Source organism: Lepus europaeus, chromosome 5 (assembly GCF_033115175.1).
Source record: "Lepus europaeus isolate LE1 chromosome 5, mLepTim1.pri, whole genome shotgun sequence".
Lineage (NCBI taxonomy): Eukaryota > Metazoa > Chordata > Mammalia > Lagomorpha > Leporidae > Lepus > Lepus europaeus.
Window position 1 is genome coordinate 62,554,302 of NC_084831.1, and position 18,641 is coordinate 62,572,942.

The 18,641-nt window shown below is 37.8% G+C and overlaps 1 protein-coding gene across 3 annotated transcripts in view; it reads right to left on the reverse strand.

Annotated features, from left to right (window-relative positions):
- The window catches only part of ANKRD13C (ankyrin repeat domain 13C), a 144,171-nt gene that overhangs the window by 103,441 nt on the left and 22,089 nt on the right, over nt 1-18,641 (reverse strand). For all 3 annotated transcript variants that reach the window (XM_062191537.1, XM_062191535.1, XM_062191534.1), the window contains exon 2: nt 3,027-3,068. In XM_062191537.1, coding sequence (XP_062047521.1) covers nt 3,027-3,068 — 42 coding nt within the window. The remainder of the gene's footprint in view (nt 1-3,026; nt 3,069-18,641) is intronic.

The window sequence follows — 18,641 nt, forward strand, 5'->3', positions numbered from 1 at the left end:
CTCCTGGCTTCAACTTGGCCCAGCCCTGGCTGTTCTGGTCATTTAGGAAATGAATCAGTGGATGGAAGATTTCTCTGTCACTGTCACACTGCTTTAAAAAAAAATAAATAAATCTTTAAAAAAGAAGAAAGAAGAAGGAGGAAGAGAAGGAGAAAGAAAAGGAGAAGAGGAAGGAAACTGAGCCAATTGATGGTGAACACTAAAACAAGAAAGTCAGACCTATGGAATCAGAAGAGTTATTTTAGGTCATATTCACCTTTAGCAAACAGAAAAAGACAACAAAGAAAAGGACGCTATGTACAGGACAACAGACACACCATAAAAGATAACTAATAGGTAAATAGGAAAAAAACTTATCTGCCTAATATCTTGGACTTCTGCTCTTCCTGAGCTGGTTGTCATTATTTCTTAAGTTTCTACAATATGAAGTTTCTTAATGAATTCCTCTTTTCTGAAAATCTCTCAATTGAATCTATACCTTGTAAGAGTAAAAAAATCATAACTATAAAGATTGGAGTCACTAGTCACACAAAATTAAAATATAAACCGAAGTATGCTGCAGAGCAAATGCGTCACTCAAGCGTGTAAACTTAAAAACTGAAACAGCAGAACAAACAAAACAAGTTCAAGTAATATCCCTGGGTCATCACACATTCACATCAAATGTTTATACTGACAACTCTGTTACACTATATACAATAAAAGTTGTACATAGTGATATTTCTAAATCATTGGAAAGAAACATTAACAGAGGGGCTGGCATTGTGACATAGCAGGTTAAGCCACCTCCTGCAATGCCAGCATCCCATAGGGGTTCTGGTTTGAGTCTTGGCTGTTCCACTTTGGATCTAGCTCCTTGCTAATGCACCTGGGAAAGCAGTAGAAGATGGCCCAAGTGCTTGGGCCCATTCACGTGGAAGACTTTGATGGAGATCCTGGCACTTGCTTTCACCCTGGCCCAGTGCTGTGGTTGAAGCCATTCGGGTAGTGAACCAGAGGATGGAAGATCTCTCTACATCTCTCTCTCTCTCATTCTCTGTAACTTTGCATTTCAAATAAGCAAATAAATCTTAAGGAAAAAAGAAAGACAACTATTCTGGTAAAGGAGGCTTGAATACGAAAGAAAGATAAGAAAGAGAGAGAGAAAAGAAAAGAAAAGAAAAAAAGAGAAAGAAAGGAAGAAAGAGAGAGAGAGGGAAAGGAAAGGAAAGGAAAGGAGAAGGAGAAGGAAGGAAGGAAGAGAGAAAGAGAGAGAGGGAGGGAGAGAGGGAGAAAAGGGAAGGGAAGGGAAGGGAAGGGAAGGGAAGGGAAGGGAAGGGAAGGGAAGGGAAGGGAAGGGGAATGCACTAGCCTGTTTAATATAAAGTACATGAGGGGTAGGCATTGTGGCATAGCAAGTTAAGCCTCCATCTGAAATGACCCATATGGGCTCTTGTTTGAGACCTGGCTGCTCCACTTTCCTTCCAGCTCCTTGCTAATGTGCCTGGGAAAACAGCGGAAGATGGCCCAAGTTCTTAGGCCCCTGTATTCAGGTGGGAGACCCAGAGAAAGCTCTGGGCTTCTGTTTTTGGCCTGGCCTAGTTCTGGCCAATGGGGCCATTTTGGGGAGTAAGCCAGCAGACAGAAGATCTCTCTGTCTATCCTCCTCTCTCTGTAACTCTGCCTTTCAAATAAATTTAAAAATCAATCTTTAAAAAAAAGAGTATAAGAGTATACATTTTGGAAAGATTTTTATCAAGCAGATTTAAATTTTAAAATCTAGTACTCAAAGAGTTGCAAATCAGCTATCTGAAATCTACTTTTCAGAATAACTGCGAATTCAGACAACCAAAACTGTATTACATTTCGGAATAATCTACAAAACCAGATTTTTTTAAAATCAGTTGCCTATGCGTGTTTTTTTAATTAAATGAATAAACAAGACCAAGATTTTACAACTATCTACCATTACAAAAGGCTTGACTTGGCTGGCGCCATGGCTCACTAGGCTAATCCTCCGACTGCGGCGCCGGAGCCCCAGGTTCTGGTCCCGGTTGAGGAGCCGGATTCTGTCCCGGTTGCTCCTCTTCCAGTCCAGCTCTCTGCTGTGGCCCAGGAGGGCAGTGGAGGATGGCCCAAGTGCTTGGGCCCTGCACCTGCATGGGAGACTGGGACAAGGTACCTGGCTCCTGGCTTCGGATCGGCTCAGCACGCCGGCCGTAGCGGCCATTTTGGGGGTGAGCCAATGGAAGGAAGACCTTTCTCTCTGTCTCTCTCTCTAATTCTGCCTGTCAAAAAAAAAAAAAAAAAAAAGGTTTGACTTGGGACCGGTGCTGTGGCAAGCGGGTAAAGCTGCCGCATGCAGTGCCAGCATCCCATATGTGCGCCACCAATTCGAGTCCTGGCTGCTCCTCTTCTGATTCAGCTCTCTGCTATGGCCTAGGAAAGAGTGGAAGATGGGCCAAGTGTTTGGGCCCCTGCAACCACGTGGGAGACCTGGAAGAAGCTCCTGGCTCCTGGCTTCTGATTGGTGCAGTTCCAGCTGTTGTGGCTGATTGGGGAGTGAACCAGAAGATGGAAGACCTCTCTCTCTGCCTCTCCTTCTCTCTCTGTATAACTCTGATTTCCAAATAAATAAATAAATCTTTTTTTTTAAAAAAAGGCTTGACTTATGAGTTCAGATATAAAATATTCCATATTAAAAATCTTATATAACTGTTTTAATATTAAAAGTATATAATAATTATTAAACCTTAATATATGGAAGAGTTTTCTGAAATTATAAATATCAGCTTGATAAAATAATCAAGGGGAAAATATGGTTTCAAAAGACACACTACTACAACATTTCCTCTAACTTCTTAAAAAGGGCTATGGAAAATGAAATAATCTTTATTGATTTTAATATACTGCATCCTGTTTGATCAGCAAATCATAATAAGGCTAATTTTTAAACACTCAAAAGACAAAATTGATCTTAACATGTTTAAGCTGATTATGTTTGTACATGAGTGAAGTTAAACATAAAGAAGACATTATTTACTAACCTTTGTTTCCTAACATCACAGCAAGATGTAAAGGAGTGTTTCCTAAAATAAAAACAAAAAATTAAATTAGAAGGTGTAAAAACACATGAAATTTTACTTAAAAGTGGTTTAAGTTACTTCAGAAATTTCACTGATAGATTTTAAGCAAAAATAATGTGACTACAAATTAATAAAGCGTACATAGAAAACTGAAAGTCAAAGGAGGCTGAGGTTTTTAAGAACAACGTACCCTACTTGCTTTCTGCCCTGGAAAGAAAAGAATATCAACTTTGCTCTTGAAAATTTCTTTTCCAAAATGATTTCAGATTCCATTTGTGACTAATTTTTCTAGCGTATTATTCTTTGCTCACTTAGAAAATAATTTATACACCTATTCTTCAATAGGGGTAGAAATCATTAAGACCCAATACTAGTTGTCAAGTTGATCAGAAGTCTTCAGTTAGAGAAAAATATGAAAATATTATTATTTATTAGAATAGACGAGGATATAGTATGACAACAAAACAAAAGGCAGAGCTCCTAATTTTGCCTGTACAGAATTAAATATAAGATGGCCCCCAGTGCCATGAATCTTAAAGGCAAACAAAAGCAACTCTAACTAGGGTCTAGGTTAAAAAGAGAAGAAAAGAAAAAGAAAAACACATTCAAGTGCAAGAACAGTTTATATTTGGGAAACAAACTGGGGGGAAAACTGTTATGACTAGTAGGAATAAAAAGCTTGCAAAAAATAATAATTAAATTGGAAAGATTAGAAAAACAAACATGACTTGAATCCTTGTTTATGGAATTTGGATTATACCCTAAAGTTGATATTATAAAATGACTAATTAATTTCAAAAGTATACCCCAACAGACACAACTGAAAAATCTCTTGGTTATGAAAGAAAGCAAATCAGGCTGACACTGTGGCACAGCACAGGTCTGCAGCCCTGGCATCCCATTTGGTCACCAGTTTGAGTCCTGGCCACTTCCAATCTAGTTCCCGCCTAAAGTGCCTTGGGAAGGAGTGGAGGATAGCCCAAGTGCTTCGTCCCACATCCATATAGAAGACTCAGAAGAAGCTCCTGTCCTGGCTTCAGTGTGGCCCAGCCCCAGTCATTGTGGCCATTTGGGGAGTAAATCAGCAGATAGAAGGTCTCTGTCTCTTTCTCTCTGCAACTCTACCTTTCAAACAAATAATCTTTGAAAAAAGGCAAATCAATAGTAATATCTGAAAATAAAGTTAATAAGTAAAATTTTCCAGATATTAGTAATTTTACAGAAGTCAACACATCAACAATTCTGACAAATAAGATTAACTAAACATTATGAAGAGAGCACAAGCAGGATGCAATACACCTAACTACTTTGTCTAAGAAACGTCTATATGATTTATTCCAATTACTAAGCTTGATACACATGCTGAAATTTCATGAGTGACTTGGGAAATGACACCTCCTGCTTCTATGGGACTTATACTTTATACCTTAGAATTCTTCTTTGTTGAGATAAGACACCACTATAACACACATTGCTAATCATGGGAAGTTAAAAAACAACTCCTAAAAATGTTTTTCTCATAATATTTAAGTGAGTCTCAAAAATGGCCAAATTATTGGTGATGGAACAAGGACATAAGCCTTAGCCATTCTCCCTCATTGTCCAAAGGAGATAAACTTTGGAATGTATTCGTTGCCCCTGGAACTCAATAGGGTCTCACACCTGATTGCCTTCATACCACACCCTGCATTATTTTCCAGGTTCCCAAGGCTCCAGCCCAGTTCCTGGAATTCTCCTCCAGTGCTGCTCCCTAGTCCCACCCCCAGCCCTAGCCCTCCTTAAAAAGGACCGGCACCTGGGGGTCAGGGCCTTCTGCCACAGGCTCCATCTAGTACATGCACGCAGTTGGTCATCCACCTCTGCAGATTTATTTTCTCTGAATAAATTTGGTCTGGCTGTAAATTCGTGCACTGCCTCCTCTCTATTCTGCGACTCTTTTCCTAACATTTTGGTGCCCCATGTAAGGAGGCACCAATCTGCAACTCTTTTCCTAGCAATTGGCATAAGCTACTTTCCAAAAAGACAAATTTCAATCCTCCCCAGATTTCAAGTCCTTTAGTGAACCAGCTATCTCCTAAAAATTCCAATATATAACATTACAAAATTACATAAGTAGGAATAAAAACAGAAAGGTAAATAAAAAACAGATTTTTGATTTCAGAAGAGTATTGTTGAAGTGAGCAATTAGCTGAGCAGTTGGGATGCATTCAGTTCTTGGCTCCAGCTCCTGACTCCAGCTTCTTGCCAAAGCATAGAAGGCAGCAGCAAGGATTTAAGTAATTGGATTCCTGTCACTCATGTGGGAGACCTGGATTATATCCCCAGCACTTAGGCCCAGCCCTAGCCCCTGAAGGCATTTGGGAAGGAACCAATTCTTGAGAGCTCTCTGTCTCTTTCTAAATAAAAAAAAAAAAAAAAATTTAAACAACATTGTTGATTTTTAGCTAATATGGAATATGCTATGAAAGAGGCATTTTTCAATGAAGATATTTTTATACACAAAGTTGGTAAAGTGATATCCATCTATTCACAAGTTGAAACTATTGGTATGTATATCTTATTTATCTCAAAAAGACACTAAAGAAACACAACTCTCTAAAAAGAAAAAAAGCAAACACCTCTATGTCTGCAATTTTTCTATACCTGCCCCCCCAAAAAAAAAAGTTATAAGGCTAGGTACTATCAGTTTAATTTTTTGCACTCAGTAAAGGAAGATCAAAGATTGCAGAATGGGGAGGGAGCTTACTGCTCTAGTCTAGTTTTAAAAAAGTGGAGAGAGGGCAGTATCAGGAAAGAGGGAGAAAACTGCAGAGGAAAATCCACACAAATCAGAAGGACACTGTGGACCTACGTGGAGGGTGTGGACACCCACCACTCAGGATCCCAGCAGCTGAGAGCTTCAGCAAGCAGCTTTGGAGAGTGAAGTGAGACCAGACTGCAGCAGCCCAAGCCACTGGCAATAAAGCTGCAGGAAGAGCCTGGCATTAGTCTGGCTTGGAACCCTGTGGGGGAGAGTGTACCAGCCAACCTAGAGGAGAGAAACAGGAAGTACACAACCACCCTGCATTAGTGTCCTAAAACAAGCCAAGAGAGGGTGGGTGCTATTTTGGGCATATGTAACAACTGTGCCAGTTCCTGAGTGTGAGCTCAGCAATCAGCTAAGCAGAGACACCTGAGTCTGGCTGAGGACTTGCTAGAGGGCTGGATGCTCATGACTGTGGGAGGCTTATGTGCTGGGACTGTGAAAACACTAGCAGCATGGGAGGGCATGAGGTGTGACTGAGAGAGAGCAGACACTGTAGGCAGCTACACATGCTCAGAGCTCCCTGATTCTTTGATGAGGGTCATTGTTGCAGGATCCATGCTTATATGGAGGACTGCACAGATCCCTTGTGTGGTTCTTGTGGAAACATAGATAAATACTATACCCACTGGGGCTGATGCCCAGGCACTGGTCTCCTTTGAGGAGAGGAAGTAAGCATGAGACTACACCAACAGAGCAGAACAAACCTTTCCTCTGATTAAAAAAGAGAGAGATTTACCATGCCCAACCTGGGTGTTGCCTTGGAAACTCCCATTACCCTGGAGCACTGAACAAAGCTCCCTAGCCACACCCAGTACACGCCTGGGGGTATTCAGTGAAAAACAAGACACTCCACTAGGCCACAGAGGCATAGTCCAAAGATAAAAGCCACTAAACAAAACAAAACAAAAAAGAAACCAACAAGTATCTTCAAAAATACATAATAATAAATGCAGCAATTCAAGAAAAAAGAATAAAGGGATAACATGATGCTCCCAAAAGAACACAACACTTCAATACTAGAATGTGAAGAAGAAAGGACTACAGAAACTCTAGAAATGGAATTCAAAAAATTGATTGTAGGGGCCAGCGCCGTGGCTTAACAGGCTAATCCTCCGCCTTGCAGCGCCAGCACACCGGGTTCTAGTCCCGGTTGGGGCGCCGGATTCTATCCTGGTTGCCCCTCTTCCAGGCCAGCTCTCTGCTATGGCCCAGGAAGGCAGTGCAGGATGGCCCAAGTGCTTGGGCCCTGCACCCGCATGGGAGACCAGGAGAAGCACCTGGCTCCTGGCTTCGGATCAGCACGATGTGCCGGCCATAGCGGCCATTAGAGGGCGAACCAGTGGCAAAAAGGAAGACCTTTCTCTCTGTCTCTCTCTCTCACTATCCACTCTGCCTGTCAAAAAAAAAAAAAAAATTGATTGTAGGATTACTAGAACTAATTAGAAGCAAATCCATGAACTAACAAAATCTGTACATGACAAGACAGAGAATTACTCCCATGAAGTTGAGATCTTAAAGAGAAATCAAAATGAAATACTGGTAAAAAAGAATTCAATAGAACAAATTTTAAAAACGTGGTTGAAAGGCTTAACAACAGACTTTGTGAAACAGAATAAAGAATATCTGAGTTAGAAGACAAATCTCTGAAAATTTTACAGTCAGACCAAAAAAAAAAAAAAAGAAGAAGAAGAAGAAGAAGAAATTAGAAAGCTAAAAAACAGTGTTACAGATCTATAGGATACTATCAAACAACCTAACATATGAGCTTTAGGAGTTCCCAAAGGTGTGGAAAGACAGAATGGATTAGAAGGCACTTTTAGTGAAATAATTACAGAAAACTTCACTAATTTGGAGCAAAAAAAAAGGGATGTCTAAGTACAGGAAGCAAATATAACTCCTAACAGACATGACCAAAAGAGATCTTCACAAAAACACATTGGTAGTAAAACTCTCCACAGTAAAACACAAAGAAAAGATTCTAAAATGTGCATAAGAGAAACACCATCTTACTTTCAGAGGATCTCCAATTAGACTCACAACTGACTTCTCATCAAAAGCCTTACAGGCTAGGAGACAATGATGAGATACATTCCAAGTCTAAAGAGAAAAAAAAAAAACTACCAACTCAGAATACTGTACCCTATAAAGCACTCATTTATCAATGAACGTGAAATAAAGACCTACTATATCAAATGAAAATTGAAAGAATTTGTCACAAATCCAGCCTAACAAAAGATGCTTAAGGATGTGCTACACACAGAAATAATGGTCATCATTATGAAAAGGAGATGAAAGCAAAAAATGTATCAGTAAAAGTACAAAGGAAATCCAAAGTAAACAATAGAAACATTTATGGAAAAATAGAAGAGCCAAGTCATTACTAATCAACAGTCACCATGAGTGTAAATGGCCTCAACTCTCCAGTTAAAAGACACAGACTGGCTGAACGGATTGAAAAACAAAACCCATCTATTTGCTGCCCACAAGAAACACATCTCACCAACAAAGATGCATGCAGACTGAAAGTGAAAGAATGGAAAAAGATATTCTATGCTAACAAAAAAGAGCTGTTGTAGCCATCCTAATATCAGACAAAATAGACTTCAACACAAAAAACTGTTAAAAGAGACAAAGAAGGGCACTGTGTAATGATCAAGAGATCAATTCAACATGAAGATGTAACTATTGTAAGTGTATATGCACCTACTTACAGGGCACCTGACTATTTAAAAGAAATGTTAATGGATCTAAAGGGAGACATAGACTCCAATACAATAGTAATGTAGGACTTCAGTATCCCACATTCAGCAATGGACAGATCAACCAGACAGAAAATTAGGAAGAAAACAACAGATTTAATTGACACTATAGACCAAATGGACCTAACAGATATCTACAGAACTTTTCATCCTACACTTGAAGAATACACATTCTTCTCAGCAGTGCATGGAATTTTCTCTAGTACAGACCATATGCTAGGCCACAAAGCAAATCTCAGCAAATTCAAAAAAGTCAAAATCATACCATGCATTTTCTCAGACCACAATGGAATGAAACTGGAAATCAGCAACTCAGGAATCTCTAGAACATATGCAAACACATGGAGACTGAACAACACGGTCCTGAATGAACAGTGGGCCATAGAAAAAATCAAAAAAGAAATCAAACAATTAATGGAAACAAATGAAGACAAGAATACAACATATCAAAACTTAAGGAATCAGCCAAAGCAGTGTTAAGAGGAAAGTTTATAGCAATTGATGCCTACATCAAGAAATTGTAAAGGCATGAAATAAATGAGCTATCAATGCATCTCAAGGACCTAGAGAAATAACAGCAAAACAAACCAAAAACTAGTAGGATTAAAGAAATAATTACAATTAGAAAAGAAATAAACAAAATTGTAAAAAGAAAACAAAAGATCAGCAAAATGAAGATCTGGCTTTTATGAAAAAACAAAATTGACACACCATTAGCCCAACTAACTAAAAAAAAAATTTTAAAAAAAAGAGAGAAGACCCAAATCAATGAAATTAGAGATTAAAAAGAAAGTGTAACAAGAGATACCACAGAAATAAAAGGAATCATCAAAAATTACTACAAAGAGCTGTATGCCAACAAATCAGGAAACCTAGAAAAAATGGATAGATTCCTGGACACATACAACCTTCCAAATTGAGCCATGAAAGCATATAAAACCTAAAAAGACCAATAAGCAAGATCGAAATTGAATCAGTAATAAAGAGCCACCCAACAAAGAAAATCCCAGAAATGGATGGCTTCACTGCTGAATTCTACCAGATATTTAAAGAAGAACTAACTCCAATACTTCTCAAGCTTTTCAAAACAATTGAAAGGGAGGGAATACTCCCAAACTCTATGAAGCCAGCATCACCTTAATTCCTAAACCTGAAAAACATACAACAGAGAAAGAGAACTACAGACCAATTTCCCTGATGAACACAGACCCAAAAATCCTCAACAAAATAATAGACAATCAAATCCAACGACACATCAGAAAGATCATTTGCCCAGACCAAGTGAGATTTATCCCTGGTATTCAAGAATGAATTCAAGAATGGTTCAACATTCAGAAATTGGGGCTGGCACTGTGGCATAGTGGATAAAACTGCCGCCTGTAGTCCCGGAATCCCATATAGGCGCCGGCTCAAGTCTCAGCCGCTCAACTTCTGATCCAGCTCTCTGCTATAACCTGGGAAAGCAGTGGAAGATGGCCCAAGTGTTTGGGACCCTGCACTTGTGTAAGAGACCTTAAACAAGATCCTGGCTCCTGGCTTCGGGTCTGCACAGCTACAGCCATTACGGCCATAAGGGGAGTGAACCAGCAGATGGAAGACCTCTCTCTGCCTCTGCCTCTCTGTAACTCTGCCTTTCAAATAAAATAAATAAATATTTAAAAACAAAAAACACTTGCAAATCAATAAATGTGATACATCACATTAACAAATTGAAGAACAAAAACCATTTGATTCTCTCAATAGATGCAGAGAAAGCATTTGATAAAACATAACACCCTTTCATGATGAAAACTCTAAGCAAATTGGGTACAGAAGAAACATTCCTCAACACAATCAAGGCAATTCATGACATACCAATGGCCAGCATCCTAATGAATAGGGAAAAGGAGGAAGCATTCCCCCTAAGATCCAGAACCAAAGATGCCTACTCTCACCACTGCTATTCAATATAGTCCTGGAATGCCAAAGCCATTAGGCAATAAAAAGAAATCAAAGGGATACAAATTGGGAAGGAGGAAGTCAAACTATCCCTATTTGCAGATGACATGATTATATACATATATATATATATATATATATATATATACACACACACACACACACACACATATATATATATATGATCTAAAAGATTCCACTAAGATACTATTGCCAACTCAAAGAAAGAGTTTGGTAAAGTGGCAGGACATAAAATCAACAGCCTTTGTATACACAGACAATGGACAATGCCACAGCTGTGAAAGGACTTCTAAGACCAATACCATTCATAATAGCTACAAAAAAAGATCAAATACCTTGGAATAAATTTAACCAAGGATGTCAAAGATCTCTACAATGAGAATTATAAAACATTAAAGAAAAAAATAGAAGAAGATACAAAAATATGGAAAGATCTTCCATGTTCATGGATTGGAAGAATCAGTATCATCAAAATGTCCATACTTCAAAAGCAATTTACAGATTCAATGCAATACCAATCAAAATACCAAGGACATTCTTCTCAGATATAGAAAAACTAATGTTGAAATTCATATGGAGCACAGGAGACGTGGAATAGCTAAAGCAATCTTACACAACAAAAAGAAAGCTGAAGGCATCACAATACCAAATTTCAAAATAATATAATCAAAACAGCCTGGTACTAGTACAAAAACAGATGAACGGACCAATGGAACAGAACAGAATTGCCAGAAATCAATCCTTGCATATACAACCAACTTATTTTTGACAGATGAGCTAAAATCAATCCTCAGAGCAAGGGCAGTCTCTTCAACAAATGGTGCTGGGAAAACTGGATCTCCACATGCATAAGTATGAAGCAAGACCCCTACCTTATACCTTACATAAAAATCCACCAAAATGGATTAAACCTAAGTCTGTGGCCCAATACCACCAAATTATTAGAGAACACTGGGGAAACCCTGCAAGGCATTGGCCTAGGCAAAGAGTTACTGGAAAAGACCCCACAGGCACAGGCAATCAAAGACAATATTGATAAATGGGATTACATCAAATTGCACAACTTCTGTGCTGTAAAACATACTCCGCAAAGTGAAGAGGCAACTGACAGAATAGAAAAAATTATTTGCAAACTATGCAACAGATAAAGGATTAACAACTAGAATATATAAGGAGATCAAGAAACTCAACAACAACAAAACAAACAACTCAGTTAAGAAATGGGCAAAGGACTAGAATAGGCATTTTTTAAAAGAGGAAATCCAAATGGCAACAGACACAAGAAAAAGTGCTCAGGATCTCTAGCTTCTAGCTGTCAAGGAAATGCAAATCAAAACCATAATGAGGTTTTACTTCACCCCAGTTAGAATGGCTTTCATGTAGAAATCAACAAACAGCAAATGCTGACAAGGATGTGGGGAGAAAAGTATCCTAATCCACTGTTAGTAGAAATGTAAACTGGTGCAACCACTGTAGAAGACAGTAGGGAGATACCTCAGAAATTGAATATACACCTACCATATGACCTAGCCATCCCACTCTTGGGAATTTACCCAAGGGAAATGAAATCAGCATATGAAAGAGTTTTCAGTACCCCCATGTTTACTGCAGCTCTATTCACAATAGCTGAGATTCAGAATCAACCCAAATGCCTGTCAACTGAAGCCTGGATAAAGAAATTATGAAATACATACACCATGGAATATTACACAGCACAAAAAAGCTAAATCCTATAATTTGCAACAAAATGTATGAAACTGGAAAACATCATACTTAGTGAAATAAGCCAGTCTCCACAGGACAGATATCATATGTTCTCCCTGACCTGTGATAACTAATAGAGCACTTAAAATGTAATCTATAGAAGTGAAATTGACACTTTGAGAAGCAATGACTCTGAACAGCTCTTGTCTTGACTGCTGAGGAAGTTTTTTTTCATTTGATACTATTTGTTGAACTCTTTACTTAACATAGAGTTAATCACATGTGTATAAAGTTAACTGAAAATAGATCTTAGTGAAAAGTAAGAATGGGACTAGGAGAGGGAGGAGGAAGAGGGGTGGGAGTGCGGGTGGGAGGGAGGGTATGTTCCTAATGCTCTAATTATGAAATGTACAAAGTTTGCATTCCTTAAATAAAAGGTTTCTGGGGAAAGAAAAAGAACTCAGTAAAGCAAAAGTTTTCTACTACTGAGTGATACAGTCAGTTCACACACTAAATGAAATGCTTTAGAACATCTGTAAACAGCCACCCACTAGTAGCAGATTGGGAACCATCTGTAGAACATTCTAATAAACAGTTTCATTCAAAGCCTTCAGCATAATACAGTGCAAGAAAGAAATCAACATAAGTACAATTCTCCATTTTGATAGCCTAGAATAAAGCTGTCTTACTCCTCCTTTTCAAATACTAAACTAAAATTCCCATTTTTGCAATTAGTCTACAACAATTTAGTAAAACCAAAATGTAACATTAAAAGGTAAACAAGGTGTCAGTGTTGTGGTGCACCAGGTTAAGGTACCACATATGACACCAACATCACCTATCAAAGTGACAGTTAATTCTGACTGCTCTGCTTCTGATCCAGCTTCCTGCTAATATGCCTGGGAAGACAACAGATGATGGCCTAACTGTGTGAACCCCTGCCACCCACATAGGAGACCCAGAAGGAGTTCCTGGCTCCTGGCTTCAGCTCAGACCAGCCTCAGCCATTACAACCATTTGGGGAGTCAATTAACAGATGAAAGATCTCTCTGTTGTTCTCTTGCTCTCTCTCTTTCTGTTACCTTTCAAATAAAATAATAATAATAATAATAACCTTTAAAAGTAAACAAATTTCTTCACAAATTAGTACCAGAAGCAAAAACTCAAAATCAACTATGCTAAAACCAATGCCTAATTTTAGGCTATCACTTTTAATACTTCCTTACAAATTTAAGTTCTTATAATCTTATCCAAATATCTATAGCAACAAACTTCTGGTTGACTTCCTGCCTCCAATATTGTTCCATTTTAATCAGCTCTCTAAAGACATACTGGAATAATTTTAATAGAAAAACTTGACTATGTTATAGTTTCACTTAAGAGATTAGAAATGCTCCTTTTATACCATGTTAAAGATCAAAAAGGTTTTTGATTATAAATCCTTACCTGCCATTTTCTTTCTCATTTTCTCATCTAAACTACATGCCATAAATTCTCTAATAACCGGGTTCTCATGCCTTTATACATATTATTAACTCTTCCTAAATGTTCCTTCTCCATCTGCCTGATATATTAATACCTCTCACAGTTCAGCTCCAACATCACCTCATTGGTGAAGCAGTTCTTGGCCTTTCCTAAGCAATCACAAAAATGTCCCTCTGCTCTGCTCCCAAAGCCATCTAGTCCTATCTACTTACTGCAGCGCTTTTCATAGAACTGTACTTGTACGTTAATAGGCAAACATGCACCTCCTTCATTAGATGTAAATCTCAGGATGATCAGATACATATTTCCTTCATCTATGTAAACCAAATGCCTCACAAACTGCCACTGACATTCATTAGACTGTCAATAAGCATTTTGAGAGTGTAGGAATATGGGAAAAACCACACAGCAACCAACCTTAATGATATCAATTATTACAGAATCCTGATTATTCAAATATAATGATTATCACCTTAGGCAAGAGTTGCGAGCTCAAATGTTTCGATAACTTGGTAAAATATTTGGAAACTCTTGGTATTATATTTTCCTTAATGTTTAGATTACACTTGTAAAACCATCTGGACCCAGTTTCCTTTTTGTATTCACCGTCTTCAATAATTATAGCACATTTTCATATCCTTGTTTGGTCTATTTGTTGCTTTCTTTTAGTGGATTTTAGGAGGCATCCATATAAAAATACTCACATATTCTAATTCATCTTTATATTCATTTTGGCAAATAAATTAAATAATAAATAAAATTTTTGAAAATATGTATATTAATACAATTATATCCATTTTTATTAGTATTTGCATGGGATGTACTTTCAATCATTTCATTTTTAATTTTTCTACATTGTTTTAGAAAGTGTCTCCAATTGTATGTGTTTTTTACAAATTAACAAAATATCTTTTTTTAAAAAAGATGTATTTATTTATTTTGAAAGAGTTACACAGAGAGAAAAGGAGAAGCAGAAAGAGAGAGAGAGGGAGAGAGACAGATAGAGAGAAAGAGAGAGGTCTTCCATCTGCTGATCCACTCCCCAACTGGGTGCAAAGGCCGGAGCTGCGCCAATCTGAAACCAGGAGCCAGGAACTCCCTCCAGTCCTCCCATGTGGGCGCAGGGGTCCAAGGACCTGGGCCATCCTCCACTGGTTTCCCAGGTCATAGCAGAGAGCTGGATTGGAAGCAGAGCATCCGGGTCTCAAACCGGTGCCCATAATGAGATGCCGGCACTGCAGACGGGGGCCCCACCCACTATGCCACAGCACCGGCTCCCAAAATCTTTTAAATGAAGCATTCAACCTAGTTTCATGTATTATACCTACTAATAAAATGGTTTAAATTCATCACCCTGCTTTTGTTTTCTATTTGTCCTATGGGTTCTCTATTTCTTTTCCTCATCTTTCTTACTTTATTCTAGAGTATTTTTGTTACTCCATACCATTTTTCATATGGATGGAGGATATACATTTTTATGTTACTATTCTTCTTCTAATAGTTACACTAAAGCTGCACTATCCAACATGATTTTTGAGTATTTGAAAGGTATTTAGTCCAAACTGAGATGTGTTATGATTTTGAAGACTTAGTTTGGAAAACAAAAACATAAAATATCTCAATATTTAACATTGATCATAATGCTAAAATGAAATTTTGGATATATTAAATAATATGTATTATTAAAGCTATTTCCACTCACTTTTTTCTCCTGTATATGGTTACTAGTGAATTAACAATTACAAGTATGGCTTACACTGTATTTCTATTAGACATGATGCCTTAGAGTTTACAACATATAAGTCTAACATTCAGTGGTCTGCTATCCTTAGTCAGAGCAATGCAATGGCTTTAGAATACTAAATTCATTTCCTTTATCCAGACTTAATGCTACTGGTACCTAGTCCCATAAATTTTTACTTTTGCTTTAAACTTCAAAAGTTTGTTGAAAAATAGAATTAAAGGCCGGCGCCGCGGCTCACTAGGCTAATCCTCCGCCTTGCGGCGCCGGCACACCGGGTTCTAGTCCCGGTCGGGGCACCGGATTCTGTCCCGGTTGCCCCTCTTCCAGGCCAGCTCTCTGCTGTGGCCAGGGAGTGCAGTGGAGGATGGCCCAAGAGCTTGGGCCCTGCACCCCATGGGAGACCAGGATAAGCACCTGGCTCCTGCCATTGGATCAGCGCGGTGCGCTGGCCGCAGCGCACCAACCGCGGCGGCCATTGGAGGGTGAACCAACAGCAAAGGAAGACCTTTCTCTCTGTCTCTCTCTCTCTCTCACTGTCCACTCTGCCTGTCAAAAAAATAAAAAAAAAAAAGAAAAATAGAATTAAAAGGTTTATTTTAGTGAAGAAAATATTGAAACCCATGCATAGTTTTTTCATAATATGCACTTACCATGAACATTTTATGACCTTTCATATGCATTTCAAAATTTTTATACCAAAATAAACTTATTTTCATTCTATTTTCCAAGTACCCTTATTGAATTGATACTCCTTTATTATTTTTGCTTTTATTTCGTCCTAAATCTCTTACCTTCTATCAGAATCATTTTCTTTCTACTCAAAACACATCCTTCACCCTTTCTAAAATTCTCTCAGACTTTTGTTTGTAAATATCTATTCAACTTTTAATTTTAAAGGACACTGCATTGAATATACAATTTTTACTTGGCAGGTATTTTCTTAAACATTCTGTGTGGTTTGAGGAGACCTTTTGTTGTTGAAAAGTCAATGATAGGTTTTTTCCACCACTCCTTAGAAAATAATATAACTTTTTGGGCTGCTTTTAAGATTTTAATTTTCAGCCTTATCACTCTGAAACTACATGGATTTCATTTCTTATTCTACTTGGATTGAATTTTTTAAATTACTGGATATGTCATGAATTTTAGAAAATCCTTACCAATTCTCTTTCCAAATATTATTTACCCCCATTTTCTCTTCTTTCCTGGGGTTTAATTAATATAAAAAGTCTCTTACTGTATTTTTAAAAATTTCCTTTACCTTTCCACTTTTCATTATACAGTGGATATTTTCTTATGACATATCTCCTACCTCATGAATTCTATCTTTTGCAGTTTAAATTGCTGCTAAAACCATTTATTTGGTTCTTAATTTCAGTTATTACATTTTGTCATTTGAGAATTTGTATTTGGTTCTTTTTCACATCTGTAATTGCAATCTTCATAGTTTACAATTCTTAACCAAAATATTCAACCAAGCTTATACTCTTCAAAATATAGTAAACATTGCTATTTATAGCTCCTAATAATAATTACAATAAATGGAGTCCTCAAAAGCTCTTTCATTGTTTCCGACTCTCATGCATGTCGTCTAGTTTCCTCATAATGGTGGTCACCTTTAATTTCTCTACACTTGACCCAAGAAAAAAATTTCATATTTTACCATTCTCCTTCAGTATGTCTGCAAAAGTCCTTTTCTTCCTTTCCAATAAACATCATAGTTATTATTTTTGGTCCCATGCATCCTACTCTTTTCCTTTATTAACAAATCTCCTATCTCAAGTACTTTGAACCAGGGAAAGTATATTACTCAAATCCAATCAGTCTGATACGTGGGCAGAAAATTACTTCTAAAATTTTTTACCTGCCATAGTAATTTTCTGCATTTTTAAAAGGTATTTAAGCCTGTGAAGAAGACTATCTCTTGCCACTAGAATTCATAGTAAGAATTTGAGTATGGGACTGCATATTCTCCACCACACAGAATCAGTGGTTTGTCCAGGTGAGATAATTTTGCAAAGTTTGGAACATTTCTGTTTGTCAAATCCGGGGAGTAGGAGTACTAATAGCAACTAGATGGTAGAGCCAGACATGCTGCTAAACACCATACAAAGTAAACATGGAATGCTTCCTACAACAAAAAATTATAAAGCACAAAATAACAACTAAATAGGTTGAAAAACACATTAGTAAAGCTCAACTGTAGCAGGAAAGAGTAAAAATTCACATAACAGATAGGATCTCTGTGTGTGTGTATGTGTGTGTACACCTTTCAAGTAAATTAGATTAAAAAAAATTTTTTAATCCATGCAAAGTTTTTTTCATAGTTTATATTTTCCACAAGCTTTTAGAAGATGTCTCATTATAGATATTAGATTTATCTCTGGTATATTTAACTGATTCAATGCTCATTATTAGCCCTTCTCTCAATGTCTCCTTTCTTCACAAAATGATTTAAATTCATTTCTTGAGGCCAGCATTGTGGTGTAATGGATAAAGCTGTTGCTTGTGGTGCCGTATGGGTGTTCCATGTCCAATCTAGCTCCCTACTAATGTCCCTGAGAAAGCAGCGGAGGATGGCCCAGGTCCTTAGGTCGCTGCACCCATGCAGGAGATGCTGAAGCTCCTGGCTCCTGGCTTCAGATCTGCCCAGCTCCAGCATTTGTGGTCATTTGGGAAGTGAACCCAGTGGTTGGAAGATCGCTCTCTAACACTTCCTTTTAAATAAATACATCTTTAAAAATAAATACACGAATTCATTTCTTATGGTCTGAGATAGTTCTTTGAATAACATTTTTCAAGGTTAGTATTATGAAGTTTAATCTATTTCAGAGACTTCACAAATTCTAGAATGTTACTATTGCTTTCACAAATGAATTCCTGGCTATAATGAATTCTACAGTTAGAAGATGCTGTAGCACATATGTTCTAACATCAGAGAGATCAGATGTCAAACTGATATTAATTTGTTCAGTATGGCGTTGTGGCTTAGCGGGTAAAGCCTCTGCCTGCAGTGCTGGCATCCCATATGGGCACCGGTTCAAGTCCCAGCTGCTCTACTTCCAATCAAGCTCTCTGCTATAGCCTGGGAAGGCAGTAGAAGATGGCCCGAGTCCTTG